The 16,618-nt window shown below is 42.1% G+C and overlaps 1 protein-coding gene across 7 annotated transcripts in view; it reads right to left on the bottom strand.

The window, feature by feature from the left end:
- Positions 1 to 16,618, bottom strand: part of Dag1 (dystroglycan 1) — an 81,545-nt gene that overhangs the window by 31,131 nt on the left and 33,796 nt on the right. The window contains exon 1 of one of the 7 annotated variants that reach the window (XM_045136411.1): positions 8,858 to 8,902. The exons of 5 other annotated variants lie outside the window; for them this stretch is intronic. In XM_045136411.1, the coding sequence (XP_044992346.1) occupies positions 8,858 to 8,872 (15 nt within the window). In that variant the 5' untranslated portion in view covers positions 8,873 to 8,902. Of the gene's footprint in view, positions 1 to 8,857; positions 8,903 to 16,618 lie in introns of those variants that run through there. One more of the 7 variants, XM_045136412.1, reaches the window with a different exon arrangement.

Here is a 16,618-nt window from a genome sequence, read left to right as displayed (position 1 = left end):
AGAAATAGAAGCCCCAGGGGCATAAATTTCAGGAATTACTTCATTCCCAATGATGTCTGCAGGATCTCTACCCAAAAAAAAAAAAAAAAGGCAAGGACACAAAGATCTTGATTTCTCACTGTGCAGTATCCCTTATTTTCTGGTATGTCTTCCCAGATAGCTATACAGTGCCCAAGTTTAAGGTTCCTCTTCTCTTTTGTTTAATTCTTAGTCTCTTAATTGTCTTTTCCTTTTTTAGCATTTTTTTTTTTGGTCTTTTTGTTTGTTTTGTTTTGTTTTTGCAAGGTAGGTAGGCCAGACTGGCCTTCAACTCATTCCAATCCTCCTATCTCTGCCTCCCAAGTGCTGAGATTTAAGGTGTGCACCTCCAAACCAAGCCAGGACTTTTTCAACATTTACATAGCATTTAATTTATTTAATTGGTCTCTTGTTTTAAACTATCTTAAATTGCAATTTTAGAATTTTATTTACTTATTTAATATAGTTTTAGAAGTCTTAGCCATAGCAATAAGGCAAGAGACACACATAAAAGGGATACAAATTGGAAAGGAAGAGATCAAGTTATCATTATTTGCAGATGACATGATTCTATACATAAAGGACCCTAAAGACTCTACTAGCAAACTGTTAGAGCTGATCAAAACCTACAGCCATGTAGCAGGATACAAAAAAATACACAGAAATCAGTAGCCTTCATATATGCTAACAACAAACACACAGAGGATGAAATCAGAGAATCACTCCCATTCACAATTGCATCAAAAAAAATAAAGTACCTTGCCGGGCATGGTGGCGCACGCCTTTAATCCCAGCACTCGGGAGGCAGAGGTAGGAGGATCGCCGTGAGTTCGAGGCCACCCTGAGACTACATAGTGAATTCCAGGTCAGCTTGAGTCAGAGTGAGACCCTACCTGGAAAAACAAACAAAAATAAATAAATAAATAAAGTACCTTGGAATAAACCTAACAAAGGAAGAAAAGAATCTCTACAATGAGAACTTTAAAACACTCAAGCGAGAAATTGCAGAAGACACTAGAAAGTGGAGAAACATCCCTTGTTCCTGGATTGGAAAAAATCAATATTGTGAAAATGGCAATCTTACCTAAAGCAATCTACACATTTAATGCAATCCCTATCAAAATTCCAAAGGTGTTCTTCATGGAAATAGAAAAAAACAATCCAAAAATTCATTTGGAATCACAAAAAACCTCGAATATCTAAAATAATACTGAGCAACAAAAATAAGGCTTGTGGTATCACCATACCTGATTTTAACCTATACTACAGAGCCATAGTAACAAAAACAGCATGGTACTGGCACAAAAACAGACATGTAGATCAGTGGAACAGAATAGAGGACCCAGATGTAAGCCCAAGTAGTTATAGGCACCTGATATTCGGTAAAAATGCCAAAAATACTCATTGGAGAAAAGACAGCTGGATATATATCTGCAGAAGGATGAAAATAGATTCTTCTCTCTCACCATGCACAAGAATTAAGTCCAAATGGATTAAAGACCTTAACATCAGACCTGAAACTCTGAAAGTGCTAGAGGAAAAAGTAGGGGAAACCCTTCAACATATTGGTCTTGGCAAAGACTTTCTGAATACAACCCCAATTGCTTAGGCAATAAAACCACAGATTAATCACTGGGACCTCATGAAATTACAAAGATTTTGCACCGCAAAGGACACAGTGAAAAAAGCAAACAGGCAACCTACAGAATGGGAAAAAATCTTCACCAGCTATATATCTGATAGAGGATTAATATCTAGGATATACAAAGAACTCAAAAAGTTAAAATAATAAGGAATCAAACAAGCCAATCAAAAAATGGGCTACGGAGTTAAATAGAGCATTCTCAAAGGAAGAAATACGAATGGCATATAAGCATCTAAAAAGATGTTCTACGTCACTAGTCATCAGGGAAATGCAGATTAAAACTACATTGAGATTCCATCTCACTCCTGTCAGATTAGCCACCATCATGAAAACAAATGATCATAAATGTTGGCGAGGATGTGGAAAAACAGGAACCCTTCTACACTGCTGGTGGGAATGCAATCTGGTCCAGCCATTGTGGAAAACAGTGTGGAGGTTCCTAAAACAGCTAAAGATTGATCTACCATACGACCCAGCTATAGCACTCCTAGGCATATATCCGAAGGACTCATCTCATTTCCTTAGAAGTACGTGCTCAACCATGTTTATTGCTGCTCAATTTATAATAGCTGGGAAATGGAACCAGCCTAGATGTCCCCCAACTGATGAGTGGATAATGAAGATGTGGCACATTTATACAATGGAGTTCTACTCAGCGATAAAGAAAAATGAAGTTATGAAATTTGCAGAAAAATGGATGGACCTGGAAAGGATTATACCAAGTGAGGTAACCCAGGCCCAGAAAGCCAGGCACCACATGTTCTCTCTCATATGTGGATCCTAGCTACAGATGATTGGACTTCTGCGTGAGAATGAAAATACTTAGTAGCAGAGGCCAGTAAGTTAAAAGGAGACATAAAGGGAAGAGAAAGGAAGGGAGGAGGGTACTTAATAGGTTGATATTATATATATGTAAGTACAGTGATTGAGATGGGGAGGTAATATGCTGGAGAATGGAATTTCAAAGGGGAAAGTGTCGGGGGGCGGGGGAGGAAGGGAATTACCATGGGATTTTTTTTTTATAATCATGGAAAATGTTAATAAAAATTAAATAAATAATTTTTTAAAAAAAAGAATTTTATTTACTGTGACATAGTGCTTTTGGGGGTTTTTGTAGTTGTTGTGACAAGGTCTTACCATGCAGCTCAGGCTGGACTCAATTCCAGACCTTTCAGTCTCAGCGTCCCCAGTGTGAAGTGCTGGGATTACAGGTATGTATAACCATACCCAATGTGCATAGTTGCTTCTTTTAAACTATTTTTAAGTTTTATTTGCAAGGAGGGAGAGAAAGTGTGTATGTATGTGTGCCAAGGCCTCTAACCACTGCAAACAAACTCCAGACACATGTGCCACTTTGTGCATCTGGCTTTACATGGGTACTGGCAAACAACTTAGAACTAAGGTCGTTAGGGTTTAACTATGATTTAGTTTGTTTGTTTTTGGTTTTTCGAGGTGGGGTCTCACTCTAGCCCAGGCTGACCTGGAATTCACTATGGAGTCTCAGGGTGGCCTCGAACTCAAGGTGATCCTCTTACCTCTGCCTCCCGAGTGCTGGGATTAAAGGCCACCATGCCCGGCTAATTCTGATTTAGTAAATGGCATAGCTCAACCAACTTTCCCACAAAACTAAACTGTGGGAAGGCTGGGATATGTCTGTTGCACTCCCTAATGTATGCCCAGAATTCAGTGTCAGACATGCAAATAATAAATACATGGGGAGAATTTAAGCTTCTTTAATTTACTTACTTTTCCATATACTAAATCTAGTTAATCTTTTACATTTCTGATCTGATTCTCAAATTTAAATTTCTCATCTTACTTGAAAACAGTCCTAATTACGAGACACACCCTGCCCTCCCAGAAGCATAAGCTCAGTATGCTATCTGTAGACACATGACGACATGGGTGTCTGTTTCACAGGCATGACTAAGTGCTCTGCATTTAGCAGTCAGGCGATGTCCAAGGCACAGCTCCAACTACTATGTGTTGGTTTTCCATGCTCGGAGGAGAAAAGATCATTTTTGGCAACTTGGCAAGAAGCACCCTGTGTCTTTCTGAGGCTGGCTTTCTGAAGGAAGGATCACGTCTGCTTGTGCTAGGAACCTGGTAGATTATACTCACACACTTATATTAAGAAAAATGTCCCTCTGGCCAGGTGTGGTGGCTCACACCTATAATTCCACAACTCAGAGGGCTGAAGTAGGAGGATCACCATGAGTCTGAAGGTAGCCTGGCCTACAGTGACACACTGCCTCTAGAGAAAAAATAAAATTTTGGAGCCTGCAAAATCTGGAAGACAGTACTGGGGAGGCAGAGACAGAAGGATCACTGAGTTCAAGGCCAGCCTGAGACTATACAGTGAATTTCTGGTCACCCTGGGCTAGAGTGAGACCTTACCTCAAAATAAAACAAAACAAAATACCTAGAAAGGGCACTGTCTTTGGGACAACAGGAGAGAGTAGCCATTCAAATATGCTCTCCCTCTTCTCCTTGTAGAAGTCTGAGCTTCTGTCCTAACAGTTGCCAGCACCTGGGAAGACAGCTCGCAACATTCTCATCCCACCCGCTCCTGCTGGACCTAGAACATGCTAGGCATCTAACAGTTCCACAGAAGCAGCACTTACACAAAAAGTTGGTTGGTAGTGGAAGGGAAAAGAAAAATCAGATGCCGAACATGGAGGCACATGCCTTTAATCCCAGCACTTAGGAGGCTGAAGTAGGAAGATCACTGTGATTTCGAGGCTACCCTGAGACAACATAGTGAATTCCATCCAGGCTTGGGGTTGGTGGCTCAGGCCTATAATCCCAGCACAGGAGGCAGAGGTGGGTGACTGCTGTGAGTTCAAGGCCACCCTGAGACTACATAGTGATTTCAGGTCAGCCTGAGCTAGAGTGAGACCCTACCTCAGAAACAAAACAAAAACAACAACAACAACAACAACAAAAAAGGTTTAGACATCTTTTAACCTAAAAATATGGGATTCACAAATGAGCACAAGTAAAAGGTCAAGTTTTTGCCAAACGTGTTTACACACACATTTAATCCCAGGAGAAGCATCATGAGTTTGAAGCCACCTTGAGACTACATAGTAAATTCCAAATCAGCTTTATCTAGCTAGAGCAAGACCCTATCTCAAAAATAAAAAGAAAGAAGGAAGGAAGGAAGGGAGGGAGGGAGGGAGGGAGGGAGGGAGGGAGGGAGGGAGGGAGGGAGGGAGGGAGGAAAGAAAGAAAGAAAAAGAAAAGGGCTGGAGAGATTGCTTAGTGGCTAAAGCACTTGCCTGTAAAGCCAAAGGACCTAGGTTCAATTTCCTAGGACCCATGTAAGTCAGATGTGTAAGATAGCACAAGTGTCTGAAGTTCATTTGCAGTGGCTAGAGGCCTTGGCGTGCCCATTCTCTATCTGCCTCTCTCTCTCTCAAATAAATAAATAAATAAGTAAGTAAATAAATTTTTCAAGTCAAGTTCTCAAAAGTGTCTAAAAGGGCTGCCTCAACAAAACAAAACAAAATTTATAAGAGCTAGGCATGGTGGCACACACCTTTAATCCTAGCACTTGGGAGGCAGCGGCAGAGGCAAGAGGATCACGGTGAGTTCACGTTCCAGGTCAGCCTGGGCTAGTGTGAAGCCCTACCTTGAGAAGCCAAATAAACAAACAAACAAACAAATGGATAAAAGTTGGGCTGGAGAGATGGCAGAGCAGTTAAGGTGCTTGCCTGTGAAGCCTAAGGACCCATGTTCAATTCTCCAGATCCCATGTAAACCAGATGCACAAGCACATAGCACTGCACATGCGCACAAGGTGGTGCATGCGTCTGGAGTTCAATTACAGTGGGTGGTGGCCCTGGCACATCAATTCTCTCCTCCACCTGGAATCACATTAAAAAAATAATAAAAATAGCCAAGCCAGGCAGGGTGGCGCACACCTTTAATCCCAGCACCAGGAAGATCGCCATGAGTTAGTTTAAAGCCACCCTGACACTACATAATGAATTCCAGGTCAGCGAGACTGAAACTCTACCTCAAATAACAAAAAAAAAAAAAAAAAAAAAACAGAGCTGGAGAGATTGCTTAGTGGTTAAAGCACTTGCCAGCAGAGCCAAAGGACCCAGGTTCGATTCCCCAAGACCTACATAAAGCCAGATGCACAAGGTGGCACATGTGTCTGTAGTTTGTTTGCAGTGGCTACAGGCTCTGGCACACTCATTCTCTATCTGCCCCTCTCAAATAAATTAATTAAATTTAAGAAATCTAGTTTGTTGGGCTTGCCTCAAAAAAAAAAAATATATATATATATACACACACACACACACACGCACGTGCACACACACACACACACACAGCTGCCCTAGAGTTATAATTAAAGTTTACCAATTCAGTAGTAAGGGACACAACTAGGTAATCAAAACCATTACACAGGGGGCCCAGTTAGATGCCAGTGCCAAAAGATCCTAGTATGTGTACACATACATGCATGCACATACATACAAGCAAATGGATGGATGGATGGATGGATGGATGGATGGATGGATGGATGGATGGATGGATGGGTGGGTGGGTGGGAAGGAGGGTGGGCCAGGCATGGTGGTGCATGCTTTTAACCCTAGCACTCAGGAGAGGCTGAAGTATTAGGACTGCCATAAATTCGAGGCCAGCCTGGACTACAGAGTGAGTTCCAGGTCAGTCTGGGCTACAGTGAGACTCTGCCCCCCAAAATATAAATATGTTAGGCATGGTGGCACATGCCTTTAATCTCAGCACTCAGGAGGCAGAGGTAGGAGGATCACCATGAGTTCAAGGTCAGACTACAGAGTGAATTCCAAGTCAGCCTGAGGCTAGAATGAGATCTTACCTCCAAAAATCATAAATAAATAATATATACACACACATTCACACATAAATATAAATAAATAAAACATTATATAGCCACTGTCAAGGACTCTAGTTAGCTGAGGCAGAAGTCAACAGCAAAGGGTTTTCTAGGCCTTTCTGTCACCAATATAGATCCCTACTTAGATGTAAAAGAAGCATGTCCCCCAGTGGAAAAGGAGGAGGGAGATGCCAGTGAAGAACCAGGCAGGCACAATCATACTCTGTCCAGACAACTTTAAGTGCCTGGGAAGTCGCACTATTCTGCTGGAATCCCAGTTCCAAGATGGAAGCAGCTCTGCTCTCCTCAAACTGTTTCCAGAGCTAATTGGTGTCTGGTTTGGGTTCTATGAGCCCTCTTTCTACTCAGTAAATCTGAGGAATGCAGGCACATACAATACAAACTCATGTCTGCAATAATCTTGATGCCTCACAGACTGGAAAACTCAAAAAGAATAAAACATTTACTTATTTTAACCTACAAATTCTGAAAAGAATAGTAGCTAGTCTTTATTTACTAAGAATGAAGAAAAAATTATAAGACTGAACTTATTATTAACCCATACAAAATGTGTCAGAGCTGGGGGTGGTGGTACATGCCTTTAATCTCAGCACTCGGAAGGCAGAGGTAGGAGGATCATCATGAGTTCAAGGCCACCCTGAGACTACATAGTGGATTCCAGGTCAGCCTGGACTAGAGTGAGATCCTACCTCAAGAAAACAAAACCAAAACAAAACAAAATGTGGCAAAGGCAGCTCACTCTGTCACTCACAGGAGACACTCTCAACAGGCATATTAACTAAAAATACTACTTAATGCTGTCAAAGTGCTACCATTCACCCTGGAAATTAAAACACTTAAGGAAAACGGATTTTCCTTTTAAAATAAAGTCCCATGCTCCTTTTAAATGGTTTTGGGAAAAGTAAAAAGTAAAAATCTTAATTAAAACTACCACTTTAGGGCTGGAGAGATGGCTTAGCAATTAAGGCACTTGCTTGCAAAGCCAAAGAACCCAGGTTCAATTCCCCAGGACTCACGTAAGCCAGATGCACAAGGTGGCCTATGCCTCTGGAGTTCATTTGCAGTGGCTAGATGCCCTGACACACCCATTCTCTCTTTCTCTGTACCTGCCTCTTTCTCTCTCTCTAACAAATAAATAAATTAAAATATTTAAATAAAAAAGAAACTACCACTTTAAGCTACACCTAACAAACAAGCTTCTGTCCACACTCAGAAATTAAAGTTAAAACTGAGTCTAAGGCTGGAGGGATGGCTCAGAGGTTAAGGAGCCTGTCTGCAAAACCTAATGTCCTAGGTTTGATTCCCTACTACCCACTTATAGCCAGATGCACAAAGTGGCTCATATATCTGGAGTTCATTTGCAGTGGCTGGAGGTCCTGGAGTACCTATTCTGTCTATCTCTCTCTCTCTCTCTCTGCTTACAAAAAAATAAAAACATTTTTAAGGAACTGGAGAGATGGTTTAGCAGTTAAGGCACTTGCCTGTGCCTAAGGACCCACATAACTCCCCAGTATCCACATAAACCACACACACAAGGTGGTGCATATATCTGGAGTTGTTTTCAGTAGCTGGAGGCCCTGGTATACCCAACTTTCTCTTTTTCTCTCTCCCTCTCAAAAATTATTTTTAAAAAATATATTTAAAAAAAACTGAGGCCGGGCGTGGTGGCGCACACATTAATCCCAGCACTCGGGAGGCAGAGGTAGGGGGATCGCCGTGAGTTCGAGGCCACCCTGAGACGACATAGTTAATTCCAGGTCAGCCTGGGCCAGAGTGAGACCCTACCTCGGAAAAAAAAAAAAAAAAAAAAAAAAAAAAAACTGAGAGCTGGAGAGATGGCTTAGCAGTTAAGGCATTTGCCTGACCAGCTAAAGGACCCAAGTCCAATCACCTAGGACCTATGCAGGCAAGATATACAAAGTAGTACATGAGTCTGGAGTTTGTTTGCAGCAGCTAAAAAGGCCCTGGCACGTACATTCTATTTCCCTACCTGACTCTTTCTTTCTCCCCCCCCCCAAGGACACAAATAAAAATAAAAATAACTAGCTTCCCTAAGACAGGAGTGCTTTGAACTTTCTTTAAAAAAGAAAAAAGAAAAAGCCGGGCGTGGTGGCGCACGCCTTTAATCCCAGCACTTGGGAGGCAGAGGTAGGAGGATCACTGTGAGTTCGAGGCCACCCTGAGGCTACATAGTTAATTCCAGGTCAGCCTGGGCCAGAGTGAGACCCTACCTCGAAAAAACAAAAATACAAAAAAAAAGAAAAGAAAAGAAAAGAAAGAAAGCTAAGCATGATGATGCATACCTTTAATCCCAGCATTCTGGAAGCTGAGGTAGGAGAGGATCACTGTGAGTTTGAGGCCACTCTGAGACTACAGAATGAGTTTCAAATCAGCCTGGCTAGAGAGAGACCCTACCTTGCAAAAAAAAAAAAAGGAGGGAGGGAACCAACCAAGCTCACATAAAAAGTTAAGAGATTTAAAGGTAATGAATGCTATGTGGGAAAGAAAATTGTCACGTCTGAGAAACAAGCACTATGTAATGGTCCATCAAACAGAAAAGGTACTATAAATACTTGGAACTACAAAGGGCAAAGGTTTCTGCTGAGGGTGGTTTGGTTTTTTCCCAACAACTGCAAGACAGAAGCAAAGATTTAACACTTGGTATAAGTTTACCCAGGTGCAAACATGTGTAGGAGTGAAAACAGATATGGTTCAAAGCCCAAGGCTGAATAGTCATTCTCTACTGGACCATGGTTTTTAATCTGAGTAGATTTTTAACATGTTATGTGATGGAGCTCACTAAGAAAATAGTTCCCCTACATTCCACTGAACTCCATATGCCGTGGTTAAATATTCACTACTAAATGGTACACTTAAAAGCTATTTTCATGGTACATTTTGTGCTTTCTGTTTCTAGTTGGATGGTTTTGTTTTTTAAGGGAGCAGTTTTGGGATGTGTGTGGTATGAGTGCAATATGCATGGTCTGACCAGTAAGGAGGGGCGGGTGAGTGTGCACACGTGGAGGCCAGAAGGTAAAGGTGGGTGTCTCTGATTGCTCTCTACCTTATTGAGGGAGTACCTCTCACCTGAACCCAGATCTTACTGATTAGACTACCTAAGCCAGCCAGCTTGAACCAGGGATCCTAACTCTGTCTCCCAACGGCTGGCATCACAAATGGGCTGCCACACCCACCTAGAAACTACTTGGGTGCTGGAGAGCCAAACGTCTTGTCCTTGCACTGTAAGCACTTTACTAACTGTGCCATCTCCACCGCCCCATCCCTTTTTCTGTGGCAGAGTCTCATGGAAACCAGGTTGACCTCCAACTCAAGTTATGTAGAGGAGGATGGACTTGAACTCCTTATCATGACCTCCATACACCTGTGCACACACACAAAAAATAATTAAATCAAAATCATAAAGAAAATAATTCCAGACTGGAGAGATGGCTTAGTGAATAAGGCGTCTGCCTGCAAAAGCCAAGCACCCAGGTTTGATTCTCCAGTACCCACCCATGTAAGCCAGATACACAAGGTGGCATATGCATCATTCTCTCTTTCTCTCTCTCTCTCTCAAATAAATAAATAAATTTTGAGCTGAAGGCTTACAGGTTAAGGTACTTGCCTGCGAAGCCTAAGGACCCAGGTTCAATTCCCCAGAACCCACATAAGCTAAATCAAGGTGGCACATGTGGCTGGAGTTCATTTGCAGTGGCTAAAGGACCTACCACACCCATTCTCTCCATCTCTCTCTTTATCTCAAATAATAAATAAAATATTTTCAAAAAAGAAAAGAAAATTATTCAGGGGCTGGTGGGTGTGGTGGCATACACCTTTAATCCCAGGACTAGGGAGGCAGAGGTAGAGGATCACTATGAGTTCGAGGCCACTCTGAGACTACATAGTGAATTCCAGGTCAGCCTGGATTAGAGTGAGACCCTACCTCAAAAAAACAAAAACAAAATTGCTCAGATGACACCAATTATAGGAACACAATCCCATGATGACAAATATCAGTTTTGTCAACTGTCAATGCCTAGGTAGGGCACTGAATATAGAAAAAGGTTAAACTGAGCCCAAAGGTTAAGGACCAAGCTTAATCATCCCTTTGGCTAAAGGAGGTAAAGCGGGAGGTAGAATGGACATGGGGGAGTAAGGAGGTAGCCATCCTCAGCATTATCCAAGTGGAAATGAATTACCACAGCCTCAAACTTGCGTGGCATCCAAAATCCCAACTAAAGCAAATTACAATTATTCTAAAACAACACAATTAATGTTTCAGCATACCTTTGCTGAGTACCTATCCTGCAGGTGTGCGGTTTCACTTGATACTTAGTCTTTCTAAATTTCATGCAACAAAATTCATTTAAGATTTTATATACATTTGTCAGATTGGCTACCATCATGAAAACAAATGACCCTAAGTGCTGGCGAGAATGCAGAAAAAAGAGGAACCCTTCTACACTGTTGGTGGGAATGCAATCTGGTGTAGCCATTGTGGAAATCAGTGTGCAGGTTCCTGAAACAGCTAAAAATAGATCTACCATATGACCCAGCTATAGCACTCCTAGGCATATATAAGGACTCATCTCACTACCTTAGAGATACTTGCTCAAGCATGTTTAGTGCCACTCAATTCACAATAGTTGGGAAATGGAACCAGCCTAGATGTCCCTCGACTGATAAGGGGATAATGAAAATATGGCACATTTGTAAAATGGAGTTCTACTCAGCAGTAAAGAAAAAAGTTATGAAATTTGCAGGAAAATGGATAGATCTGGAAAGGATTATACTAAGTGAGGTAACCCAGGCCCAGAAAGCCAAGCGCTGCATGTTCTCTCTCATATGTGGATCCTAGCTACAAATGATTGGACTTCTGTGTGAGTCAGAAGAAAACTCAGTAGCAAAGGCCAGTAAGCTAGAAAAGATATAAAGGGAAGAGAAAGGGAGGGAGGGGGCACTTAATAAAGATGGGATTGTATATATGTAAGCAGGACAGATTAATGGGGGTGAAATGGCCTAAGTGAGATCAAGGGAAGAGACTGAGTAAAGAAAAGGTGGAGGGAGGGCTAATCAAAACCTAAGAGGATATAAATAAGTCATATGGAAACCTTTTTTGGACAATCGATCACTCAGGAGCCATAGATTGTTACCAGAAAGTTTTCAGTGCCAGGGATGGGATACTTTCCAGTGAGCTGTTGGCCAAGGAGGTGCCTGATGCTCCCAAAACATTACAGGCCATTGCCGAGGGCCCTGGTCTCCCACCAGGGATAGATGGTAAGACCCTACTGCAGAAGACTCCACAAACTGCAAGGTCACTGAGAAATCCTGCTGGAACTAAGCTGAAAACCTCCTCCATGTAGACCCACTGACAGAAAGCTGGAAAAAAACACATTGCATGCAGTTCAATGGGAGAGAGAAAAATCATCAGTGAAGATACTCAGCAGTGGACACTGCAAGCATTATACTTGGCCAGCCAGGCCAAATGAGTCAACAGGTGCAATAGTGGCCCGTCTGTTACAGGGGTAAACCAACCGCCCTGTAATTTGACTGGAGGACCGCTCTATGGGAGGGAATACATCCTGATACTGAAAACCTACAACAGGGGTAGTCATGAGCCCTAGGGTTATAATGTCTGCTGCTGTCTGGCTAAATGTATATACTATGCTCATCAAACTGCTCAGTATGCACTTCGCTTAATGTTCATACCTATATATTAATGCTACTCTTAATTCTGGTTGGAAATCTCCTTTCAGATGGCAGTGACCTTGGGATGATTCAGAAGGCATCATGGTGCTGAGAAGAGTGACAAAGAAGGGATCAGCACTGAAATAAATTGATCACACCTTCCATGGCTCAGGGTCCATTGTGGAAGAGGAGGCAGAAAGAATGTAAGAGCCAAAGGAAGGGTAGGACTCCTTAAAACGTGCTCCTCCAGACACAAAATGGCCTGGATATCCATGACCTCACAGTGCCTGACACCACCTATACACGACCATCAGAATAGGAGGAAAAGATAATGACATCAAAATAAAAGAGCAAGCTGTCTGGCTGAATGTTGTTCATCAAACTGCCCAGTAAGCATTTCTCTTAATGTTCATACCCTTATAATAATGCTACTCTCACTTTTGGTTAGAGAACCTTCTCTTTTCAGATGGCAGTGACCTTGGGATGACTCAGAAGGCATCATGGTGCTAGAAAGAAGTGACAGGAGTGCTCAGGACTGCAATATGTCTATCACACCTTTCAAGGCTCCGGTCTATTGCAGAAGAGGTGCCAGAGAGAATATAAGAGCTAAAGGAAGGGTAGGACTCCTTACAATATGCTCCTCCCAGACACAAAATGGCCTGGATATCCATGATCTCACAGTGCCTAACACTACCTACACAAGACCATCATAATAGGAGGAAAAGATCATGACATTAAAATAAAAGAAAGATTGATTGAGAGGGGGAGGGGATATGATGGAGAATGCAGTTTCAAAGGGGAAAGTGGGGGGAGGGAGGGCATTATGAAAAAAAGTAAATAAAATAAAAATAAAAGAGTGACTGATTGAGAGGGGGAGGGGATATGATGGAGAGTGGAGTTACAAAGGGGAAAGTGGAGGGAGGGAGGAAATTACCCACAGGATACTGTTTACAATCATAGAAGTTGTCAATAAAAATAAAATAAATAAAATAGATTTTATATATATAAAGCACCAAGCACAAGTAGTATTTAAAAAAATATATTCATTTGAGATAGGGAACGAGGCAGAGGGAGAGAGAGAGAAAGAACAGGCACACCACGGACTCTAGCCACTGCAAATGAACTCCAGATGCATGTGCCAACTTGTGCATCTGCCTTATGTAGGTCCTAGGGAATCGAATTGAGGTCCTTTGGCTTTGCAGGCAAGCACCTTAATCACTAAGCCATCTCTCCAGCCCACAGGGTATTTAAATTAAGTAGATATACTGTGCAGTGATGTTTTAGATCACATTAATGACAGTGGCCATATAAATTATAAAGGAGATGAAAAATCCCTAATGCCTAGCCATAGGCCAATGCATACTGGTGCTGATGTAAAACCTACTGGGTGGCACCTAGTCAAATAAAAGTATAGCCTATATAATTATGTACAATATATATAATGTTTGATAGTGTTCATAACTGTTACTAGATGATGTGTTTTGTTTTGTTTTTTTTCAAGGTAGGGTCTCACTCTAGCTCAGGCTGACCAGGATTTCCCCAGGACCCACGTAAGCCAGATATACATGGCAGCACATATGTCTGGAGTTTGTTTTCAGTGGCTACAGGCCCTGGCATGCCCATTTTCTCTTTTTCTCTTTCTCTTTCTCTCTCTCTCTCTCTAATAAATAAATAAATAAAAATACAACTCAAAAGAACAAGTTATGCTTTCTGATTTTTTTCCCCATTATACCACAGAAGACTAAAAAATACCACCACTCTATATGTATAATAATCTGGCTTCAATGAACTGAATTTGGAAAAACTGTGCTGCCGTTGGCCTTCCTGGCCTAACTAGCTAATCAGACTTCACAACAGAGGAAATAAAGTGTTAACATGGCTCCAGTCACTCCCTGCTCCACTCCTGTCCCATCCTACATTTACTCTGCCATATTCATTGCAATCCTTTACCTTGCCAACAGCACTGTACTACACAGCTGGAACCCAAGTTCAAATCCTCAGGAATAAAACAATACCTCAGCCCCTGGTGGCTGGGAGTTTTGGTGCATTTGCTGTCAGATGCTACTGTACCAAGTGTTTAAACAAATACTTTAACTTTCAAGTGTTTAAGTTGGACACATTCTTAAAGCTTGACCGTCAACAACATTTTTCTCATGCCAGAAATGGCCAGACTAACACACATTGTTTATAAAAGGACAAGACAAAACTAGCTACCACTGCCTTTGCTCAAGCCTTCCTCCTCAAAAAATTTCTTCCCACCCACAAGACGGTTGTGTCTAAGTGGCCCTTTTACCTTACCACAGCTCCAATTCCTGAATAATCACAAACTCCTCTGGTACGTAGATGGATACTTCCAAAAGCCAGAACAAAACAACCAAAAGACAATCTTCTGGACTCTTGGAATCCCAGTTTTGCAAAGCTACACCATATGACCAGGTATTGAAAGGGTGGGCCAGGCCGATGCTGAGCAAGACAAGGACACCTGCAATGTCTGTCCTTAGAAATCAGCTAACCTAGTACCCAAAAGCATAGTTCCCAGTGAACTGTACAGAAGGCAAGGTTCATGGGCCAGGTCCTGCCAGTTCCCAAGCTGCTACCTTTCCACAGCAGAAGGGCCTACAGAAGTATATGGGATTTAGGTACTTCTTTTTTAAAAAAATGTTTTTAATATTTCTTTTTGTTTGTTTTGGGGGCTTTTTTAAGGGGGGAGTGGGGTTTTTTGTTTCTTTTATGGGTTTTTGTGGGTTATTTTGAGGTAAGGTCTCACTCTAGCCCAGGCTAACCTGGAATTCACTATGTAGTCTCAGGGTGGCCTCAAACTCATGGCAATCCTCCTACCTCTGCCTCCCTAATGCTGGGATTAAAGGCATGTGCCAACATGCCCAGTGTAATATTTTTAATATTTCTTTTTTTTGTTTTTTTTTTTTGTTTTTCAAGGTAGGGTTTCACTCTAGCCCAGGCCGACCTGGAATTCACTATGGAATCTCAGGGTGGCCTCGAACTCACAGCGATCCTTCTACCTCTGCCTCCCGAGTGCTGGGATTAAAGGCATGTGCCACCATGCCCGGCTTAATATTTCTTAAGTTGACAGGAAGAGAAACAAGCAGAGAGAAAGGCAAATAGAGAGAGAATGGGTGTTCTAGGCCTCAAGCCACTGCAAACAAACTCCAGACACAAGCACCAGCTTGTGCATCTGGCTTATGCGGGTCCTGGGGAATTGAACCTAGGGTCTTTAATTTTGCAGGCAAACGCCTTAATGGCTAAGCCATCTCTAAGCAAATCAAGAACAAGAATATCATTAGAGCTTGGATCTGAAATGTCCCCCAGACAGGCCCAGGTGTCAAAGGCCTGATTGCCAGCTGATGGGGAGTGGAAGGAAGTGAACAGATCATGAGAGCTCCAACCTGATCAATAATTGATTCACTAGCCAGGCATGGTGGCGCGCGCTTTTAATCCCCAGCACTTGGGAGGAAGAGGTAGGAGGATCGCCATGGGTTCAAGGCCATCCTGAAACTACATAGTCAATTCCAGGTCAACCTGGGCTAGAACAAGACCCTACCTCTGGAAACAACAACAAAAATTGATTCACTGATGGAATTATAATTTGATAGAATTACTGGGAAGCCATACAAACTAGGAACTAGGACATGTTTAGAGGTACAGGTCACAGGAAATACTCTATGGAAGAATATGCTTGTTCTTGGTCCCTTCCTATCTCCCTCCTTCCTTCTCCCTCTCTCTCCCTCCTCCCTTTCTGGCTGCTATGAGATCAGTGTTGCTCTGACCCTCTCTTCCTGCCATGATGCCTCAGATCCAGACCAAGGGAACATGGTACTAGGGCTGAAACGTCTGAAACTGTAAACAAAATAAGTCTTTCTCAGGTTGGTTGTCAAAGCAATGAAAAGTCTGAATAAGGAACACCCAAATGTCCCAGCTGCTCTGTGCTACTGATTTATACTCAGGCTAACATTAAAAAAAAAAAAAAAAATCAGCTGAGCATGGTGGTACACACCATTAATCCCAGCACTTCAGAGGCAAAGGTAGGATTGCCCTGAGTTTGAGGCCACCCTGAGACTACATAGTGAATTCCAGGTCAGCCCAGGCTAGAGCAAGACCCCATCCTGAAAACAAACAAACAAACAAAATCCTTAAATTAAATTAAAAAAAAAATCCTTGAACACATCATTGCCTCCACCACTACTGTCTCCAACTTCCTTTCTGCCACCTTTGATCATTTCCTTAGCATTAAAGAAAAAGATTTCCATTTTAGTAATTAGGAATTACTTCCTGCATTTTAGAGCTCAAGGATTAAAAATTCAAAGCAAAAAGAAATAAGAGAGTGAAAATGGTAAGGAATTTATTTTATCAACAAGGTC

The sequence above is a fragment of the Jaculus jaculus genome, chromosome 17 (assembly GCF_020740685.1).
Source record: "Jaculus jaculus isolate mJacJac1 chromosome 17, mJacJac1.mat.Y.cur, whole genome shotgun sequence".
Lineage (NCBI taxonomy): Eukaryota > Metazoa > Chordata > Mammalia > Rodentia > Dipodidae > Jaculus > Jaculus jaculus.
Note: the sequence above shows the minus strand (reverse complement) of the source record. Positions and strands in the feature narration are given on the sequence as shown.